General features: G+C 34.6%; 1 protein-coding gene across 1 annotated transcript in view; it reads left to right on the forward strand.

Annotated features, from left to right (window-relative positions):
• Positions 1-20,287, forward strand: part of Smp_136750 (putative e3 ubiquitin-protein ligase Bre1 (EC 6.3.2.-) (dBre1)) — a gene marked incomplete at its 5' end in the record, with an annotated part of 31,192 nt that overhangs the window by 6,394 nt on the left and 4,511 nt on the right. The window contains 16 exons of the mRNA XM_018799696.1: positions 120-484; positions 1,150-1,808; positions 1,888-1,925; positions 4,030-4,347; positions 7,097-7,154; positions 8,476-8,590; positions 8,949-9,267; positions 10,499-10,697; positions 12,040-12,212; positions 13,700-13,873; positions 15,850-16,107; positions 16,351-16,515; positions 16,770-16,943; positions 17,891-17,973; positions 18,809-19,349; positions 19,582-19,806. Of these exons, the coding sequence (XP_018651460.1) occupies positions 120-484; positions 1,150-1,808; positions 1,888-1,925; positions 4,030-4,347; positions 7,097-7,154; positions 8,476-8,590; positions 8,949-9,267; positions 10,499-10,697; positions 12,040-12,212; positions 13,700-13,873; positions 15,850-16,107; positions 16,351-16,515; positions 16,770-16,943; positions 17,891-17,973; positions 18,809-19,349; positions 19,582-19,806 (3,864 nt within the window). The remainder of the gene's footprint in view (positions 1-119; positions 485-1,149; positions 1,809-1,887; positions 1,926-4,029; positions 4,348-7,096; positions 7,155-8,475; positions 8,591-8,948; positions 9,268-10,498; positions 10,698-12,039; positions 12,213-13,699; positions 13,874-15,849; positions 16,108-16,350; positions 16,516-16,769; positions 16,944-17,890; positions 17,974-18,808; positions 19,350-19,581; positions 19,807-20,287) is intronic.

Genomic DNA, 20,287 nt, shown 5'->3' on the forward strand with positions numbered 1-20,287 from the left:
GACCAATATGAAGGAAAAATCAATCTAAACCTCTCTGAAAGGATAATTCCTTATTTGATATCCCCAATTTATTCGTCAGCACTCATTTTCATGCTTGATTTATTCCATAATTCCTTTAGCTTTTAGTTGTTGATGTCAGTAGACGCCTTGGTTCTGGTCCATCTGATTCCGAGGCGATCAAAATGCATCCATTCTTTCGTAATACTGATTGGGATCGTGTTCTGAAAAAGCAGGTCGAACCACCCTTCCGACCCACTTTGACATCTGACACAGATGTTTCTCTTTTCGATCCAAAATTTACGCAAGAAAATCCCGTCGAAAGTCCGGATGAGGGCTTACCAATATCTGCAATGGTTTCTGATGTTTTTGAAGGATTTACTTATGTTGACCCCCAAATCCATATTGACATGGCCCGTGATCCATGGGTATCTACTTGGCAAACCAGTTCACGCTCGCGTCGAAGGTCTGGAATTTCATCTAGCAGGTAAGTTTCAGATGTTCGCGTATTAATCACATTTTGGGTGTATGAGATTGTTATAACTTGTTGCCGCCTAAATGCCCTGTTAATGTATGATGTGATAATACCGCGAATTAGAGAGCAGTGATTTATCGACCGGACCAATGACACACAAAATCCGTACGAGAAGTCTAGAGCACTTGTCGGTCCTGCTTTCTGTCTAGCCCAGCCAGTTAAGTCCAGAACACCAATAACAGCCTCTGCGGTATGAGTCTTTTATTTCAAACATTCTGGGTTCATATGCCAAATAGACAAACCATATCGTGCCATAAAATAGGAAAACAACATTTGTACAAGATTTAGCCAAATGTGGCTGTGAATAAGGGAGGTAATAATTGATAGACTGGGTATAACTCAAGAACGGTAAATCATATAGCAATAGTTCATAGGTCAAAATAAAGCCTTTAATAAGAGGGACACGAATATAGATAGTTTAGTTAGTTAACAATTATACGATAGAAAATATATGCATAGTATTGGTCCATAAATGTATCCCAAGGTTACCATTCACTATTCTTATCGGGAAATAACAGAGATATCTGTATTGCAACTAGGGGTTTTCTAAATATTCATGTCTGATTTATTATGATGATACGGTAACTGGGTACACTGATATGTTTTACGCATTTTAGTTCTCCGGGCTTCGTTGGACATACAATTATGGCAAATCCAAATACTCTTATGCAAGGAACTGATGTTCTACATGTTGGAACCCCACACCCCGAGCAATTGCAGTCTACTTTGGGTTCATATCTTCCAAATACTATTCAAACTTCTATCCCGACTCAGTCACAGCCGTTTGTTTTTGCTGAAGATTTCGAGGATATGGACGTCGCCAGTACTAATTTAACCTGCAGCAACAACCCACTTGATAGTCATTCAACCGTCATTAACACTGTCAATATATCAACCAGCAATTCTGTAAGACTTACATGTGCTTTACCTCTTGGTTCTCATCGCTTAGAAAATAGTCGAGTGATGGAAACTGGTATTTGTGATCCATATTCATCGCGTTCGACTGAACATGTTAATGGAATAATTCCAAAGCCACTTGACACACGTCTAGTAAGCCCGTCAAGTTCTGCTGCTGCACAGGTATCAGCACTTGCTGCAGCAGCGCTTGCTACTTCGTCCCGTTTGGTTGGTTCTTCTGTACACATACCTTCAATTGCGTCTCATAACTCTTCCAATCGACCTTTCGTGAATGAGCATATGATGTTTGATCCTCAAAATATCAGACTTATGAATTTGGGAAAATCACAACCACAAACTTCATTAGCTGCAGTAGAAAGTTTGCATATTCAGAGGAAATAGTTTCTGTTCGTTGAAAGAGAAATAATGAAGCTATTCAATTTTTCTATATTTCTCAGGCTTCATAATTTTATTTATGTATGAACTAAGTGGATTGGTATGTATTACAAACACCTAGTTTTATTTCATGAATGTTAGAATTTTGACGCAAATTTTGTCATTTTCCCTATTCTGATATGCGTATTTTGTATGCAACTGATATATTTTTTGTTGTGTGCTATTTTCATCCCAAACAAGCTCATCTGTGAGTTTCTTCATGTACAATATCTTACACGTACTATTCACAAGATTCTGATATTCTTACAACCAATATATTTCGTTAAGATAGTGTTTTTGATTCCTACCCAGGAATACTATATATATATATATATATATATATATATATATATATAGTATTATGACAGTTTTGTTAACATTGTATTTTTCCCCATTTCAATATCTGATCTTTTCTTGAAGCATCATTCTGAATCAAATCTCGATTAAAATGTCTTGGATCACACACACGTAAATAGTATTCCCAAACACAATGCTTTACATGAATGTACAATTTACGTATATTATCTGATAAATTCATTGTTGTTTTGACCCAGTGGATGTCTTCATCTAGCCCACCCATAGTATATTTCATATTTTTACTTTCTTATTTATGACACTCGGCGAATTGAATGATTTACTAACTATCAGATGTACCAAACTCTTTGTTTAGATATTTCTATATATCTTATTTCACTGAGAAACTTTGTCAAATCGTTGGCTAATTACCATCCATAACTTGAGTAATGTTTTGCATGTTAGTGTACATTTGTATGAGTATTTTATGCGTTTTTCCTCTTTGTTGTTTTCATTTTTGCAATTATTTAATTTATCCATTAGTCAAACCAACAAATAATCAGTTATTTGGATTTTACAATCATGTATTTATTCATATGTTGGTGATTATCTTTTTCTCTATCGACCCATTAAGCATTCCTACCTCGATAGTTATTTTCTCCTCTATGAGTTTTCTTGCCATGGTAATTATCTTGGTTCATAAAAGCGTTTTACACATCTGTACGGAAATTGCTATATTTTTGAAGCACCATATGTGCCTCCTTTTGTAATTTTTGTTATCTTGTTAAATATCGATTCCTTACCGGGTTAATGCTGTATGGTTTGACTGTACCGTTAGCCCACTGGCGTATTCTTTGTCATTGTTTCTGTAATTGAAGAGATATTTGACTTGCTACCTTTAACTTCACAGGGCTTCCTGGTATATTATGAAAATTGATTAATGCTTTACTATTTATATTATTTTCTCTCTAACTAAAATGCTTCTTCGAGTCTTACATTACTTATCACTTCGTTGACGCCGTTTTGATATTATTATTTATGTTGATATGCTATTATTATTGTTCAACCCTTCAAATGTAAAAAAATGAACTTCCCTGTTGCCTAAAATGAATTGTGTAAATCAAAGTGGTATTCTCTCAATCTTTCAATTTTTAAAATCCCAATTTGCTTTCATATGATATTTCAGTCTCTTCCTACAAAGATTTCTTGTAACTCTGCCGTAACTGCCTTTCAACGGTGATTCGAATAAAAATACTTTTTCATAGATATTTTTTTGATTATTTTTCTTTGTTGTTGTGTGTGACGTAGTTGCATGTACGTTTAGTAATCGAAGTTTACGGGTTGTCTCTGTTCTTATTTACTAAAATCAAGGTTTAGGTATACTTATAGCAGCATTTTTGCATATTCGGTTAATTATGTTAGCGGGAGCGTCTGTAACAAGAAAATTGGTCGCCTGGTTGTATCCACTAATTTTATCGTCAGTATTTGAATAAAGGTGATTCGTCAATTAAAGGAGTGAGTAGATTAGATGAATTAATATTTACTACCCCCTGTGTAAGTAGCTGACTGTTGTGTATTTCTCAGGAAGTATTAAAATAGTAATCCGAAAGACTGATTTTAGGTTATAGGGTACCTTTATCTGAAAATTTTAAGTAAATAAAATGAAAATATTCTGTTATAAATTTAGAATAACTTGATTTGTAGAGTAGCTGTTTATTAAAAAGATGTTAGGGTTCGGAAGTGGCATTCGATCCTTTTTCTCACACAAACTAGATCCATGTATACTGAATATATTACAATATTCTGAAAGCTTGAGGTGGGTGTTTATATTATGACGTCATAAATGTGCTTTTTCTCTAAAATTTTTACAGAAGATGAAGAGGTCATTTTCTGATGATACAAATCCGGACCATGATTTACTACATGGATCTACTTCACAATTAGATTCGACTCCCCCTATCAGTAAACGTTTAATTTCAGCTGCATCTGAGCCTATATCATTCACTCGAATCTCATCCTTGGAGGAACTTGATAAGAGAGCGTTACAACTTCAAAATAAAAAACTATGGGAAGCTTTAATGGAACGTCGAGCTGCCATTGCTGAATTGAAGGAACGAATCGAACACCTGGAAAATCGCCAAACTAAGGATGATGCACTACTTTGTGTAGTCAATCGTTACTGGAATCAGGTGATTTTAACAGTAATATTTCACGTAGATTATTAGTGCTATGTTAATTCTAGTGATTGTTCGCTGGATATATAGGCTTAGTCTTACTCCTCACTGTACACTAGAGTGTCTTGTATATTACAGATATGTATATTCCATAAGGCATACAGTGTACATTACAACACAAGAAAAAAATTTCATTTTGTAATCTATTAATAATCACTTACTATTCAAAAGCCAAATGTTTCCAAAAGTAATTGAAAACAGATCAGATTTATTAAAATCTGACAGTCGTTTTTGACTGCGCTCCTTAGTTTTCGATTCATTCGTTGCCAACTTCACCACTTTAAACACGGGTTTTGTGTTCATCACAGGTTGTATGTCCGATCTTCAGTTTGTTTACCCTTTATTCTATAACTAAGATCACCACTTGTTGTTATAAGTTATTCCTATTATCGAGATTTTCGGTTTCGATAAGACCGATTTCTTTAAATTTTTCAAGTGTAAGAAATCAAATTGTATTAAGTTAGGATGCTCAGTGTATTCCATGTAATTGTGTTACCATTTTATGGATGCCCAGATCGTAATTGTAGGAAAGTCAACAAATTACTAAAAAATATGAAATTCAAGCAACTGGTAGTATGATGCATTATCTGGTAATTTTCTGATCGTGCCATGCACGTAAACCAATATCTCATTGTCATATTTCATGGAATTACAATGACGTTATTTATTTATTTAAACACATAAATATTGGTACAAGGAAGCACCAGATAAATGTGCGCCTCACAAATCTCATTCGATTTGTGTGAGGGCTGTGATACTGCCCAGGTGCCCAAACTGAAGCAGGACAATGACGTTAAGAGTAAGTTTACCGAAAGTTGTGTTTTATTGGTGTTTGACCCTGTTCATGTCGAACGTACCGAATAAACAACTTTCATGTGTATTCAAAACAAGTGAACAGTGATTTAGTAAATAAGGGATTTTACATCTTATAGGATTCGAAAATGTCGACATGCATTTCGAATCATTGAACTTAGAATCTGACTGCTGTCTACTAGTTTTACTTACTCTAATTATTAACCACTAAAAAATGAACCACAAGTGAGGTCACTAACAAACCACATCAATTCCCAACGACCGGATACAACTGCGTAAATATGAAGTTTTCCAGCCTATGTACTGTCACTTTGCTAACATGAATTCACATTTATTGCGTACGCTTTCCGTAGATGTAAGATTTGTATGCAAAAACGCTGTGGTTTAAAAATAACGTTTATATCTTCACTAAACGTTTCATAGTCAATCAGTTAGATTAGAATAAAGACAGTAGCATTCTTCTATTTTGTGGGTATATTCGTAGAATGGTTCCAGAGCATGTAAAATAAAATCTTGGCAGGACATACCATACAAATGTACTATAAAACTTTTGAAGCATACAATCACTTCTTAACTCACTATTTTTTAGTGTTGTATCAGCCAGTAAAATCCAGCAACTTGGAGTTTATTTATTCACTACTTTTTTACAGTATATCTTTCCTGTAAACTTACATTACATTCTTATATCATCTAGCTTGCATACAATCTTGTAGGCTTCTGTTTATCGACTGATGGGACGATCTGTAGTTATGACAATTTATTTCTCAAGATTTAGATATCTAATTCATAGCAAGTCATTAACACTTGTCTAATACAATTCGAAAGTAATACTGCATCATATTTACTACAACTAATACGAGAAAAAAATCGCTATTTCTTTAATTTAAACAATTATCATTACTTTAGTAGTTGAATTCATGAGTCAAAGCCAGACCACCATGGAAAACCTGGAAGCACTTGACGGCCGTTTCGTCCTTGTATGGGACTAGTGGATTGCTTGAAGCTAAACATTGACACCGTTGGATGACAGCTCAGTAGTCTAGAGGTTAAGCGGTCGCGCGCAAAACTGATAGGTCCTGGGTTCAAGTCCCGCGAGCAGGGTCGTGGGTGAGCACTGCCGATCTAGCTTTAATTGACTCATGAATTCGACTATTAAATTACTAAAATCTCTACAAAACCCCCTTCTGATAATTATCATTACATTTATTCATTTTGCTAAGTTATGTGTGAAGAGGCTTCATCAAGGACAGCTACACCTAAATGATGAATACAACTTGAAGCTCTGTCCATGGATGTTAACTGTTTTCGTTCCTATTAATGATGTCACACATTGTTTTGGTGGCTGTTTTATTAAGGGTGAATGTTGGTCTATTACTAAATAACATATAACATTGTCAAATTAATTAATACATGCCTCATTTTGGACTTTGTAAAATATTATAATTATGGACTTATAACTGTAGAGCCTGATGATGAAGTTATTGAAAACAATTGTTCGCTCAAATATTGTTCATTTTTGTATTACTAAATAGTTGTTAGATTGTTATAAATGCAAGCCATGTATACTATATTCGTTAGTCTAGTTGACTAATCATTATTTTATCTTCACGCTTTCAAAAATTCGTAATGAAATTGATTAGTTCAAACGACATGCTTTCCTAAAAGCGAAGAAAAGCGCTAGTACAGTAGGATAGGATTCGAGCAGAAATCCAATCGTATTTACCTTCTAAGCTACCTGAGGGCTAACACAGTTTAAACATGAACGGTTTGGCACAACTTTGCTATGTTTGTAATGCTAATTTTTTGGTGGTCATAAGTTTTTGTCGTTCAAATTGAATATAATTACTGACCTATCACTATTGTTTCTAATTAATTTCCTTTGAAATTTTAGCTCGATGAGGATAGCTTGATTATACTTCAGCGTTTTGATTCGGATGCTGAGGAAGAAAGTATGTATTTCTGTTTTAGAAGCTTATTTTTATCTTTCAATTTTTAATTGGTTATGGGTATGTTTATTGCTGTTCTAGGTGAGATGATTAAGTGGGTCGTGTAAATTGCTTTAATTTTTTTAGTCAGCGCTGGACACAAGTATCTTTCGTGTAAAAGAATTGGGTATTATTTTTAGTACGCAAAATAAAAATAAAAATCCATAATGGTCAAGAGATTCGGTAAATAGGGCGTTCGCTTATGCTCTGGTTACTCAACAGGACTTAATAATACTCTAGAAACTCATCAGTATCCCATCTCTGCCACTAGTGTTTCGTCCTCTAGTTGATTTCGGTAAATATGGTATACAGCTTTGCCACTCAAACGCGTAGAACCCAGTCTCAAGTCTAGAAGGTGAAAAAAGGCAGGAGAAGCGTTTATTGGGTAAGCGTACAAAATGCATAGAAACACAGGTGTATTTATAGTTTTTGGTATAGGCTATAATATCATTACAATCCATCCAATCCCCATATAGGGAGTTTATACGATTCTCCAATCGTAGCATGTTGTATTGATATCCTAGAAAGTTATATCAGGTTCTGATTGAACAGACTCCGGCTTCTTTAGAGTCCTGGAGGCTTTGTCGCGCTTTCTGGAAGCCGTTCTAACGTTCTGATCAACTGTAGCTTCTACTCAATATAGTCCAACGCCACGCAGAACGTCTGTATCTGTTATGAAAGTTTACCTTCGAACGACTACTGTTATTAATATTCCATTTCTTCTCAGACACTTAATTAACACCTCAAACAGCGTGTAATTGATGTCCTTTCCTACTGTTTTTTTTCGTACTCGATTTTCTTTTAGCACAAAGCACTTAATTTCCCCGCCACTGTAGTCACCTGTAGATATTCCATATATAGCGATATCTTTCCTTTCTTCGAAACTTGAGTTATCTCTGCTTAAATGAGTGATGTTTTTTTATCGTTATAGGAGGTACAATTAATCATTTGATCTAATCGTGTTAGGCCCCTTTCATATAAGTGGTACCTCTTCAGTTACATTGACCCTAGGACTTGTGTTATTTAGACTAAACTTCTGAATGCAACTCTTTATATGAAGTTTGTGTGCAGATGTCTTTGGGTACAAGCCTCTCGATCTGTGCAACCTGACTAGTGACTCAGTTATCTTAAGCACTATGTTGACAGAGCAACTGCTGTTCGTTAATGCTATGATGGATAATGATATGCAAAGATAACCACCAAATATTTGAGATACAGCAACATCTTGACATCCCTCTTTTCTCCTATTTATTCCTCTTTCATTCTCGCTCCACGTTTTTTATAGTTTCAACATCTACAGAATCATTTCTCAAACAATTGGCCTCATGGGACAAGGAGGAAGTTCCAGAAAAGCTTCAAGAACGAGTACATTTTTCCAAACGTATTATTGCACGCCTCTTGTCTGCCTATGAAAAGCAAGTTCTTTTGATAAGTTTGTGTCTTAATTTTCATGTTTCGTATCTTATTTGTTAGTGCAAAAATAGCTTATACTTCATGATTTTTTGCCATTTGCTAATCGTCTGTTATATTTGTCGGGAACATTTTATACTTTAGTGACATGTTTTGATCATATTTAGTTTTGTTTTTTATGTTATTTGACCATGTATTCCTTATATAGATCATCCTATGTTCTGTTAGCAAAAGTGAACATTATCATACCGTACTGTATATATTTCACGAAATCTTCAATCCTTTCAATTTAATTTCACTAACAAATTCTCCATACTTTCTTAGTCTTTATGATTTGTTTTTTTTCAGAATGGTTACTCACCAGTTTCGTTTGCGTCAACTGCTTGGAAACACTACCGAAACCGCATCAGTTTCTGTTGGATCTGAACTTAGTGATAATACTATACCTATTCATTCTAGTTCATTGGCTCCTTATGGCACACACAACCCCGATTCTGAAGGTAACAATCATTCAACTAGTTCATCTCAGGAACCTGCTTCAACAACTTGCAGTAAATCTGGTGCAGTAGATTTGCACGAGGAAATAACACTTTTAAACAAGGAAAATTTTCGTCTTCAAAGCCTTTGTACAAATTTGCATTCTAAACATCGACAAAGCAGTCTTCGCGTACGTACAAGTTTTCCAGTTTGTATTGTTGTATGTGTTTTTAACAAACTTTTCCATAATTCATTTTTTGGCGGTTACTTTTTCTAAAAAATAGTCATTATTGCAGACAGGTCCATGTTATGAATGATACTTTTATATTTTGATGATAGACATATTTTGGATTGTCAAAAAATGATGAATAGAACGATGATCGATAAACGACACACGTTGATATGGATTGAACTACTGATAAGTGTTCATGAGAACTAATCATTGACGTATCAGTGGCTTGAGACGCTATCAGACATGACTCAGAATAGAAGCCAGTGGCAATCCTGCTGTGACTTTCACTTTTTTCATAAAAATGAACGTAACTTTAACTGAAAGAATTGTTTCTGGTTGTATTTTTGCTAACTGAACTGCCTCTCCCATTATTATTATTATTTCACTCTCATGCACTAATTTCTGTTCGTTGTTCTCCTTTTTCTTATAATACGCACTTTACATTCTTTACCTCTTCACATTCTCATTGTTAATGTGCGGCGCATATGTATTTGGTGCCCCTTTATACCAATATTTATTTGTCCAAATAAATAAATTTCTTTAAAGCGACACTCTTGTATATGAAACGGTGACACAAAAACATGATTAGAAGTCATCTAAAGTGTTGGCGATGAAAGGAAAAAGGTTTTTTCAGGTCATTCTTACATGCCGTTGCAATTGATAACTTGGTAAATTCTTTATTTTTTCCTCTATATCAACACACATCTTAATGTGTTATTGATGTTTAATGACTAAGAGACAAACGAATGGTCATTAAATTTCAAACTAATATCTTAATAATGTGTCATATTTGTTCTTAAAAAGACCAAGAGATCAAAAGTTGTAAATGTGGAATATGGAATTATAAATGTCCTCAACAAATTATGGTGATTAGTGGACCAAAAAGTTTACTATAAATAGTATTTTTAGGTATAACTCGAAAAAACTGACATTTTGTCAATGGAATACAATGTATTCGTCAATTCAACCTCATTCCAAAACTAACATTTCGAAATTTCTCATCCCATATTGCAGCGTTATAATTGAACATTCACCCAGAAATTATTCAATAACCATATTAAAGCGTTTTTCGTCTCATTTCTCGGATATAAAATCACTGTTAGTGTCAGAAGTCGCTAAGAACCTTTAGTATATATGTGAATTTACTATACATATTTTTAATCGTCAGTTTGTATCGATCGATTTTTAGCTTCGTGAACTGCAAGACTTAGCTCAGACGAATAGTGACGCGTCAGCGGAATGGCAAGCTAAGTATGAGGATTTAGATTATAAACTTGCAGAAGCGATGAAACAAGTTACGCGTTTAGATCATCGTCTGTATGAAGCTCAGGAAAAGAACAAGAAAATGGAAGTTGAATTATCAGCTCTCAAGTGCTCAGACTCTCCAGGTATATATTTGATTTGGTCTTCATATTTTGCTTATTCATGATTTTTATTTATTTTTTTATTTAAACACATAAATATTGGTACAAACAGGCACCAGATATATATGTGCCACACAAATCTCATTTGATTTTTGTGAGGGCTATGATACTGCCCAGGTGCCCAAACCGAAGCAGGTAGTTTTCTTAAGGGGCCACTCCCAGAGCCTTTGACTTAAAAGTCTGATCCACAAGGCAGTGGAGCATCGTGAGGAGATGCAGTCTCATGGTAGCCGGTGACCAACGATTGATTCATACATCATTTGTTCCATCAGAGTACTGGAGCCCATGTGTACCATTGGTTTGGAATGAGGGTTTTCCGATTCCCCTAGGTGGACTTTCCGTGTCCACCGACCCGGCTAAAGCGCCGAACATTTGCTTTTCGTCCTCTCAATTTTGTGAACAACGCCCTCGTCACGAGAAGGCAGTGAGTAGGACTTCCCTGGCAGAGGCTATATACGCGTGGCCGTGTGAGAGCATTTGGAGAGGGAGAGCGGACTCTCCCCACTCTCGGCCGTACATTCATGATTATTATTCAAATCACTCAGTATTATGCGTGTACTCAGGTGTAAAGTTTTACATTCAAGTCTATTGACAATTATTCTTGTGTAGAAATTTGTCAAAGTTTTCAGTGTTTCCAATAATAACATTAACATCAGTTGATACTTGTAATAGAATTAATAGTTAAGCTAAGGTATTCCTTTTCCTTGATTATATGTTCGACATTTTCCCAATCGTAATTGTATATAGTTTCCTATAATCTATCACATTTTTCATAACATGGAACGAAATTAATTTATTATCAGATGTGATAATTTACCCAAAAGCATCATGGAAGTCGGTCAGAAATAATCAGTAGAAAAACGGATTTAGTGAAAACTCTAGACTTCTTGGTTAGCATGGGATTAGATAAGTTAAAGGCGTTATATATTGCCAAACTAAAACTGGATCACGTTACAAAAGTTTGGTGCTTAATCTAATATATGAGCCCTATGGTTCAAGTTCATAAAATGAAGGTGTTAAAATACATGATGCTTGCTACTTTTCTGAACTTTCCGTGTATTATTTTTAAATTTAATTAGTATGTTTGGTTCCCCACTGATGTTATCTCGTATTTTTTGCTTCTCATTTTGTTGATTCTTGTCTTTATGCTTGAATGGATACATATTTTTAAAGGCAGTCTACTTTTTTTATGAACAAGTAATTAATTTCAAAGGTCTTGACATTGTGAAAAATTCATTAGATTCGTGACCTTGTAGTTCGTTATTGTATTATTTTATAGTTCAACAATATTTTCCCTCTCTTGTAGGTCGTGAAGATCCTTCAAATGTTGATGGATCAATTACACGGAATAAATATAATGACTTGGCTTGTGAACTGGAAGAGTACCGTGAGTTGGCAAATAATCGTGTAAATGAATTAGAACGCCTTCAACGTCACTTGGAAGACAAAGTTGCAGAATGTGCTTCATTGAATATGCAAGTTAGTTTTGACTTTTTTTAAAAATTTCCTGATTTCACTGTCATTTGGAATCTTACGAAATTTCGATGAACCCACTCAGTTTTTTTCAATACACTTCACATAATTATGTAATTGGAAATCTTCAGTGCTGTTTATACTCAGAAGTGCAATTATTTTCTTGTATTCGAGTGTAGTATTTCAAGAGCCTGTTTTTCACTTTCGAGTTTCTGTTAGATTGTCATTAACATGAGTATTCTGGAGGCTAGTTTGATCACACTAATCCTTTTGTGCTCATTTCAGGATGACTTGTGGGTGGCCGGAAATTGAGACCATTAGTACAGAATTACATTCAACCTCCACAATTGAACCAATATTTCATTGTAATTGTAGATAGTCAATTCGTTTTAAGAATTCTCCTTTATTCATATTTTTACTGTGACAAACAAACGTAAAAAAAAGCAAGTTGTTGCTTCAGGACTGGCTTGTGTCAACACCTGAACCTAAGGATAAGGAGTGAAGTTGTCGAACGCGTCGACGACTTCACTTATCTTGGAAGTCTGATCAGCCCTCATGGGTTGGTGTCTGATGAAACCTCAGCACGGATTCAAAAAGCTCATTTGGCTTTTGCCAACTTACGTCACCTATGGCGAAGACGAGATATCCGTCTATCAATTAAGGGACTAGTATACTGCACAGCAGTTCGCTCTGTTCTACTTTACGGATGCGAAACGTGGCCATTAAGAGTAGAAGATACTCGTGAGTTACTAGTATTTGACCACAGATGTCTTAGAAATATTGCTCGCATCTGCTGGGATCACCGGGTAAGTAATAGTGAGGTTAGACGCAGGATATTAGGGAACGATGGTAAATCAGTTGATGAGGTCATGAATCTTCATCGACTGAGTTGGGTTGGGCCATGTGTTACGTATGCCTGAACACCGATTACCACGACGGGCAATACTGACTAGTGTAGGGGATGGTTGGAAGAGAGTTAGGGGCGGCCAAACCAAAACGTGGCATCAGTGTTTGAAGTCACTAACTTTTAGTCTGAGCCATGTTGGTAGATGTAGACTACTTGGTTGGGGTCCGTGTGACTACTGTAACCAATGGTTGGAGACTCTGTGTGACATGGCTCAGAATCGATCACAATGATGTAGGTGTATACACTCTTTATCTTCCCTTCAACTGTGAGATTAAAATTGCTTTATACCTTTCTTTCTACGAAATTATTCTTTCTTCCTGTATATCCTTATATGCAATTTTTCTTTTTTATATTACTACCATTGAAGTAACTGCTTCCATGGATTTTGTGTTCATCTTTTTGTGCTAATGAGGTGTGGCAACATGTACCGATGCATATATGTGTCTGATCCTATGTTGTAGCTGACTGACAAACTAATGTTTGATTTCTAATTGTTAGTATGTACATCACAATCCATCACATAATTTACATCCCGAATTTTTACCTTCATAGTTTTTTTTTATTGATATATCTTTTGCTTTATTAGTTACGAGATATTCCCGAGCATATTATTATAGAATCTCCTCAATATCTATCCCTAAAAACTCAATTCAATATTCTATATAATGAAGCTATCCAACTAAGAAGTCAGTTAGAGGAAGCTAGAAGCACTATTCAAAATAACAGACACAGTCATCTAAAACAGATAGAAGAAATGGAGGTGCGTCTTAAAATCAATTTTTCTTTTTTTCCCGTTGTTTGTTATATATATATGTTTTTTATGGAGCGGTCGCTTAGTGATCAGGCCTTTCTGTTTATGACCATTTAGTCCCAGGATCGGGCTCCACTTCATCCACTTTGGTTTGAGAGACCGGGTAGTATCTTAGCTCTTATACCTAAGGTGTAGCCCATATCCAAGTATCTGGTAAATGAGTTGATTCGCTATTTATGAATATGTTTTATGTAATCCGTCTGTTAATTATTTTTATACACTGTGAATGTCATCTAAACACATTACAAAGCCTTAGTGTAGTCAGCAGAATTATCTGTAAAATGAACATTAATAGCAACCTGGAATGTTGGATGCTTTCATGAAAACAATCTCATCCACAAATGGGATCTTGTTTTAATGTAGGAGCAGTTCGCTTGTTGATTAGTTTCTATGTATTCTATCCTTTAGAGAATAGAAATGCCCATCATACAAGTACATTATTATTAAGCTTACCTAAATCGAGTTCGCATGGCATATGCAGTTCTTTGATAAATTTATACATTTCGGAAGACGTTCCCTGTTCTTAGAATTTTTTTCAGCTTAACATACGTACATACCTCTAACGGCTTACGTAATTATCATGATTTTGACTGTTTAAAACTACATACGTACCCTATAATCATAAAGTAGTTTCGAGATATTGTACAACTCATCCAACTATTGTTCGCACATCTTGAATTTCTTATTATTGAAAAATTGTTAACTTGACAAAATGTGAATCATGATGAGATTTCTCATAAATTGTTTCTCAGAAAATATTCTGAATTCTATCCATATCTACACATAAGTTTCACAGGGAATTCTTGATTATATAGCATATATTCCATTATATGGGTCATTGGGATTCAATTGACTCATGATTTCAGCTATGGAAATACTGAAATCTCCACAAAACCCCTTCTGATCATTTGGATTTGTCTAACAAACTAGACCTATGATACTAAACCATCCGCTAACGTTATTTTCTCCATAAAAATCCATTGTTTTTGTCATGTATGTAACAGGACACTTGTCACAGTTGATCACTGCCTCTAGAGGTATCGGCTTTCTTTTCAACTGAAAATGCACTAAGCGACTCAGGTTATCCACACCATTAAACCACAAGAGAACTTATTACTACTTTTTACCTAATATTCACATGATTCTATGTTCAGCCAACGCAATATAATAGCATTTCTGAAGAAAATACATGTGATCTGAATGTCATAGGTTTCTTGGCTTTGCACTGTGTTGTCGGATAAAGGAGTTTCTTTTAGAGTGTGGCGTACATAAAATTGTTTAAAGTTCTTACCTGTAGATTTTTAATCCCTCATGTGGAATAGAATTATAATTCTACATTTTCGTGAATATGAAATGAATTCTTTAGGGACGGATTCAAATTGCAAAAGATGACTTGGAAAGTATTCGCAACTTAAGTGTCTGAAAAATCATCCGGCTGAATTATTAGTTATTTGTGAATATTGTTGTTATTATATACTACAATCTCTGCGGCAATAACTAATTTTAGGTGATTTGTCAGTCAAAAAAGATAGAACTAACCTGTTACTGGAAAAGTCACTACAATTACAGACCTATAAAATATTCCAAATCGTTTCTCAAAGTAATATTAATGAGAATTGGTTATTGTTGCGTGGTTTCTCATTTTCAAACAAAATACACGTCATATATTTGTGTAAATATTCAAGTGGTAATTGTAAATGAGTTCACAACTCCATGTTTGTTTACTGAATATTCATTATATCCTAACTGATTTTTAGTCATTTCAATAGACAATTTGTATGACTTCCACTTCTGTTATTTTTAAAACTCAAGTTGTCCAACGTCATCCCATAACTGGAACACATTATTCTGTAGATAAAATTCTATACCATTATGTTTTTAAGAATTTTCTGTTGACTGTTTACTATTTGATTCTTTTGTATTAGGCAAATGAAGCAGCTATACAAAATCAGATGCGATCTGAAATGCTCCTCATTGAAGGGCAATACTCTCAACTAAGACACAAATATGAAACTATGGAATTAGATTTCAAACAAGCATTGACGCATAATGAACAAGCTGGTCCTATCAGTTGTGAAATGCGTAGTCTAATTTCTACACTCCAAACACAAAACAAACAACTAAAAGCTGAGGTGACTCGTTATCGTAGAAAATGCGAAGAAACTGTACAAGAACGTGAAATGGTCAGTTTTTTTTTATACTTATTTTGAATGTATTTCTGAGTAATTTACCCATCATTTTAGCTATGCCGTAGGAGAAATATATTAACTCAGTGATATTTACTCTTTTTATTAAAATATAGATAGTGATTTCAGTATATAACTGAATTGTCATCCTCGACTCTAATCAGTAAATAAAAAGTTATGGTAAAATGAATACATTTAGGTATTTTATGTTCAATTTCAAAACTTACTTTATACATTTAGATACGTGTGGATTTGAAATGCACAGAGGACGAGTTAGTTCGTGTTCGTACGGCACTTTCAGAGGCAACTGCAGCTGTTATTGCTGCATGTGAAAAGTCGGATCAGTCGACACCATCAACCCCACAAAGCGCAAATCTGCCTCAGACTTCAGTAACAATGCCAGATGTAAGTATTCATTTTAATATGAATTTTTCTTTTAATATAAACAAAGCAACAATGTTTGTTTATTAAAAGCATTTAATAGTTTATGTAAACATTTTTTTTCTAAATTCATATTTCACTTCAATTTGATCAGACGTTGCGTCATAGAAAACAAAATATCTCTGTTACTATTTTAATTATATGTTTTACCTTTCTCAAATTTCCATGCTAACGTATCATGTAACATTAAGTCTATTACTGACTTTTTTCTTATTGAGGTTGGATCACCAACTGCTGATCCAGAATTAAAACCAAAAAATTCGACTCCTATAAAAGTAGAGGAAAGTGTTAAGCATAGTTCTCCAAGTTCATCTACTGCTCGACCTGGCACAGTTACCACTTCAGCAAGCTCTCAAGTCAATGGAAGTGCACCTGAAAAAGTTTTGAAAACTGTAAGTTAATTAAAATTGATTTCTGGAAGATTTAGTTTCAGGCATTTTAAATCATGATAATATCTTTGTTGTATCTCAGCAAGTACGGAAATTGAATTTCTGACTTTTTGAGAACTAGCTCAATTTTTTATCTGCAAGTAGTGACCAATTTTTTCGACTCAGCGCAAGTGTAAATATTAGGAGGAGTAAATGAGACCAAATATTTCATACATACAAATAAGTATATTCATTTTACTGTCATATTATTCGAATGATTTTCCATGATGGACACTTTGTATGTTCCCATGTCTATTTCGGCGTTAATGAGTATTAGATTTCCAGTGTGATTGTGATCCAGTTTGTGTTTTTATGGTGTTATCAAATTAAAGCCTACCTCAAATACACGTTAGGTTATGCTTATATACCATATCACGTAGTAAGAGTTTTGCACAAAATCAGATGCTTCAGTTACATTTTTTCGACTTATTTAGCTAATTTCTTAAACTGTTTGAATACTTCTATTAATGGAGAAAATTTTCAGCTCATGTAGATATTTCTAGTAGTGTTGTGTTTTTTGAACTAGCACGGAAATACTGTTTAAAATCTCTGTATGATTGTTGAATATGACATTGACTAACTCCCGCAAGAAACTCATCCTAAAATAAATAATTTCGATGTCATTGTTTATTCAGAAGTGCTTGCGTGGTTCGACGTGTGGGTTGATTTCACCAGAACACTCTTCAGTATAAAATGTATCTCAATGGATACAACTTAATCTGTTGACAACTATGATAGTAACAATTTTACCTGCTCTCATATCAACATTTTTGTTTTCTCATTAGGGTTAGTGGAGTTTACCAAAATAAGCGATAGGGCTTACAGTATTCGGAAGTCCAACTTTTGTTGTAATTTATCACTAAATGAAAGGTTTTGAAATAACATGTATATATTCTCTGTTTACATTTTAGGAATCTACTCCCGACTTGCGTTCTAATCTATCGTGTTCTTCGCCATCTAATGAGATTATTCGTGATTTAAAAGAACAACTGAAGTAAGTATCGGCGAGACTATAATTTATGGACGAGCCAGTCTGAAGCGTTTGAGGGATTTCAAAGTCATGGCGCCAGTTTTAGTACTTGATGCTCATGTACAGTCGGTTCACAATGGATTTTAGAGAGGACGTGACAATTAAGCGGCTACAATAAATGGGACTACTAAGAACTTCCGTTATTTGTAATTGCGGTAATCAAATGACTTGTAGACCTTGTGCAGATTACCGTGATGTTGTCCTTCGATGTAATATATGTTGAAGAAAGATGTCTGCTAAAATAGGAACATTTTCACTCGATCCAGATTGAGACTAAGGCAAATTATAATAATTACTTTGAACTGTATAATAAAAGCACCATTAACGTTGGCTGCAATAATCTCAAATGTTACTGAAGCTTCGGCTGTTCAGTGGTATGAGTATTGTAGGGATATATGTGTAATAAAAATGATAAACTTACACAAACGGAGTACATACAAACAATACTGAAGCTATGTGGTCGAGGCTGAGAGAGTTTTTGTGACCTTATCATGACTCCAGAAACCTACTGTTATGGAGCCATATAGATGAGTTCCTCTACCTTATGCATTACGATTTTAGAACCTTTAAACCTCTTTCTAACCCTGACAAGTTTTTGGACCATATCCACTTCAATTCTTTGGTTTTGTATAATATATTTTTACTCTGTACTGACTGTTTACTGATTGTCTAATACTTCTCAAGGTCAGTTAAGGTTCGTTCAAAGGTCGTCCATAAATTACAGTCTCGCCGTAAGTATCCTGTAGTTTTTCTTAATTCTTCTATTGAGTACGAATTTACAGTAATATTCTTATTCTAGGCGTTCACAAGAATCACAAAAAGAAATGTCTGTACTACTCAACATGTATAAAGTTATTCCAAAAGACCAAAGAGACAAAGCAGCACTTCTTCAATGTGAAGCCAAGCTGCGGGGTGAACTGACTGATGCTAGAAACGAAATCGATAAACTCCATGCAACTATCAAAGATCTTCAGTCACAGCAAACGAAGATGCAGCAACAACGGAAGTCATCATTAACATCTCCTGTTGAACCCAATTTAAAAATGTCACCTGCTGAACGTTCACTCACTTCTCATGGAAATATTCCACTCTCTCCGAAAACATGTAAGACGGGGTTGGTTTCTCCTGAAGAAAAAAGCTCGAGTATATCCGGATCTCTGCCGATCACGTCTTGTGGAAAATCCAAAACTTCTGCTTCTGATTGGCAAATATCAGAGTTGCAAATGGAACTCTACATAGTTCGACGTAAGAGTCAATCTGTTGAAGAGCAGTTAAAACTTCACCAACAACGACTTGTAGCTGCCAAGCAGCAAGAGGATGTACTATTGAAGGAAATGGAAGTAAGCTTTACTTTTGTTTGTATTTTTTCACACCTGTTCTATTTAGGAGCAGTCCGTTTACAGAAATATTCCAATATACTAAGACTTACTAATGTTTTTAGGAAAAAGTTGGCGTATTAAACAACATGACATTATTTACAGTTTACTTTAAACATTTCTCATTAACTACTGACATTTTTTAAACAAAAAACTGCTTAACTACATCTAAATTGTTTTGTCCTACTATTTAAAGATAACTGTTCAAGCTTTTGAAGATGCACAAGAACAGAATGTTCGTCTTGTTAAAACGTTACGAGAAAAAGATGATGCTCATTTAAAGTTAATGGCAGAAAGAATGAAAACTGCTCAACTTGCTCGTTTACTGAAGGAAGATAAACAGCTTTTAGAAGAACAAATACGTCTGATGCAAGCAAAAATTGAAGCATTAAATCGTGCAGTTCTAAAGCAGGAAGAGAAAGTAAGCTGAAAGTTTGTGTGTATATACTTTTCCATAATGAAGTAAATTTTGAATACTAATGGTGATGAGATTTTGTTACTGTAAGTTTCATATAGACGACTCAAACTTTACAAATGATCTCGTATAATAGTGCTTTTTATTAAAAGTTTTTGTGTCACTGTTTTTATACCTGTGTTAAAGTATCCCTAATGCATCACGGAGCCACCCCAATTAATGCAGTTTAATAACCTACGACTTTACAACTTCATACACATCTGTTCTGTCTGTGATATGCTTTAATGTTTTCTTCGTGAATAACTTAAGTGTTTCAAATCCATTTACGGATTCGAATCCTGTTACAGGCGTTTAGAGTTGTCTGATATCATACGTAGTGCTGAATATATATAGCTAGCATACCACATCAACCTGATATATCATCTCTATTATTGATTATAATTCCTTACAGAACTGCAGATAGTGTTTGTTTCTAGTCAATTTCTAT

The sequence above is a fragment of the Schistosoma mansoni genome, chromosome 3, assembly GCF_000237925.1.
Source record: "Schistosoma mansoni strain Puerto Rico chromosome 3, complete genome".
Classification (NCBI taxonomy): Eukaryota; Metazoa; Platyhelminthes; class Trematoda; order Strigeidida; family Schistosomatidae; genus Schistosoma; species Schistosoma mansoni.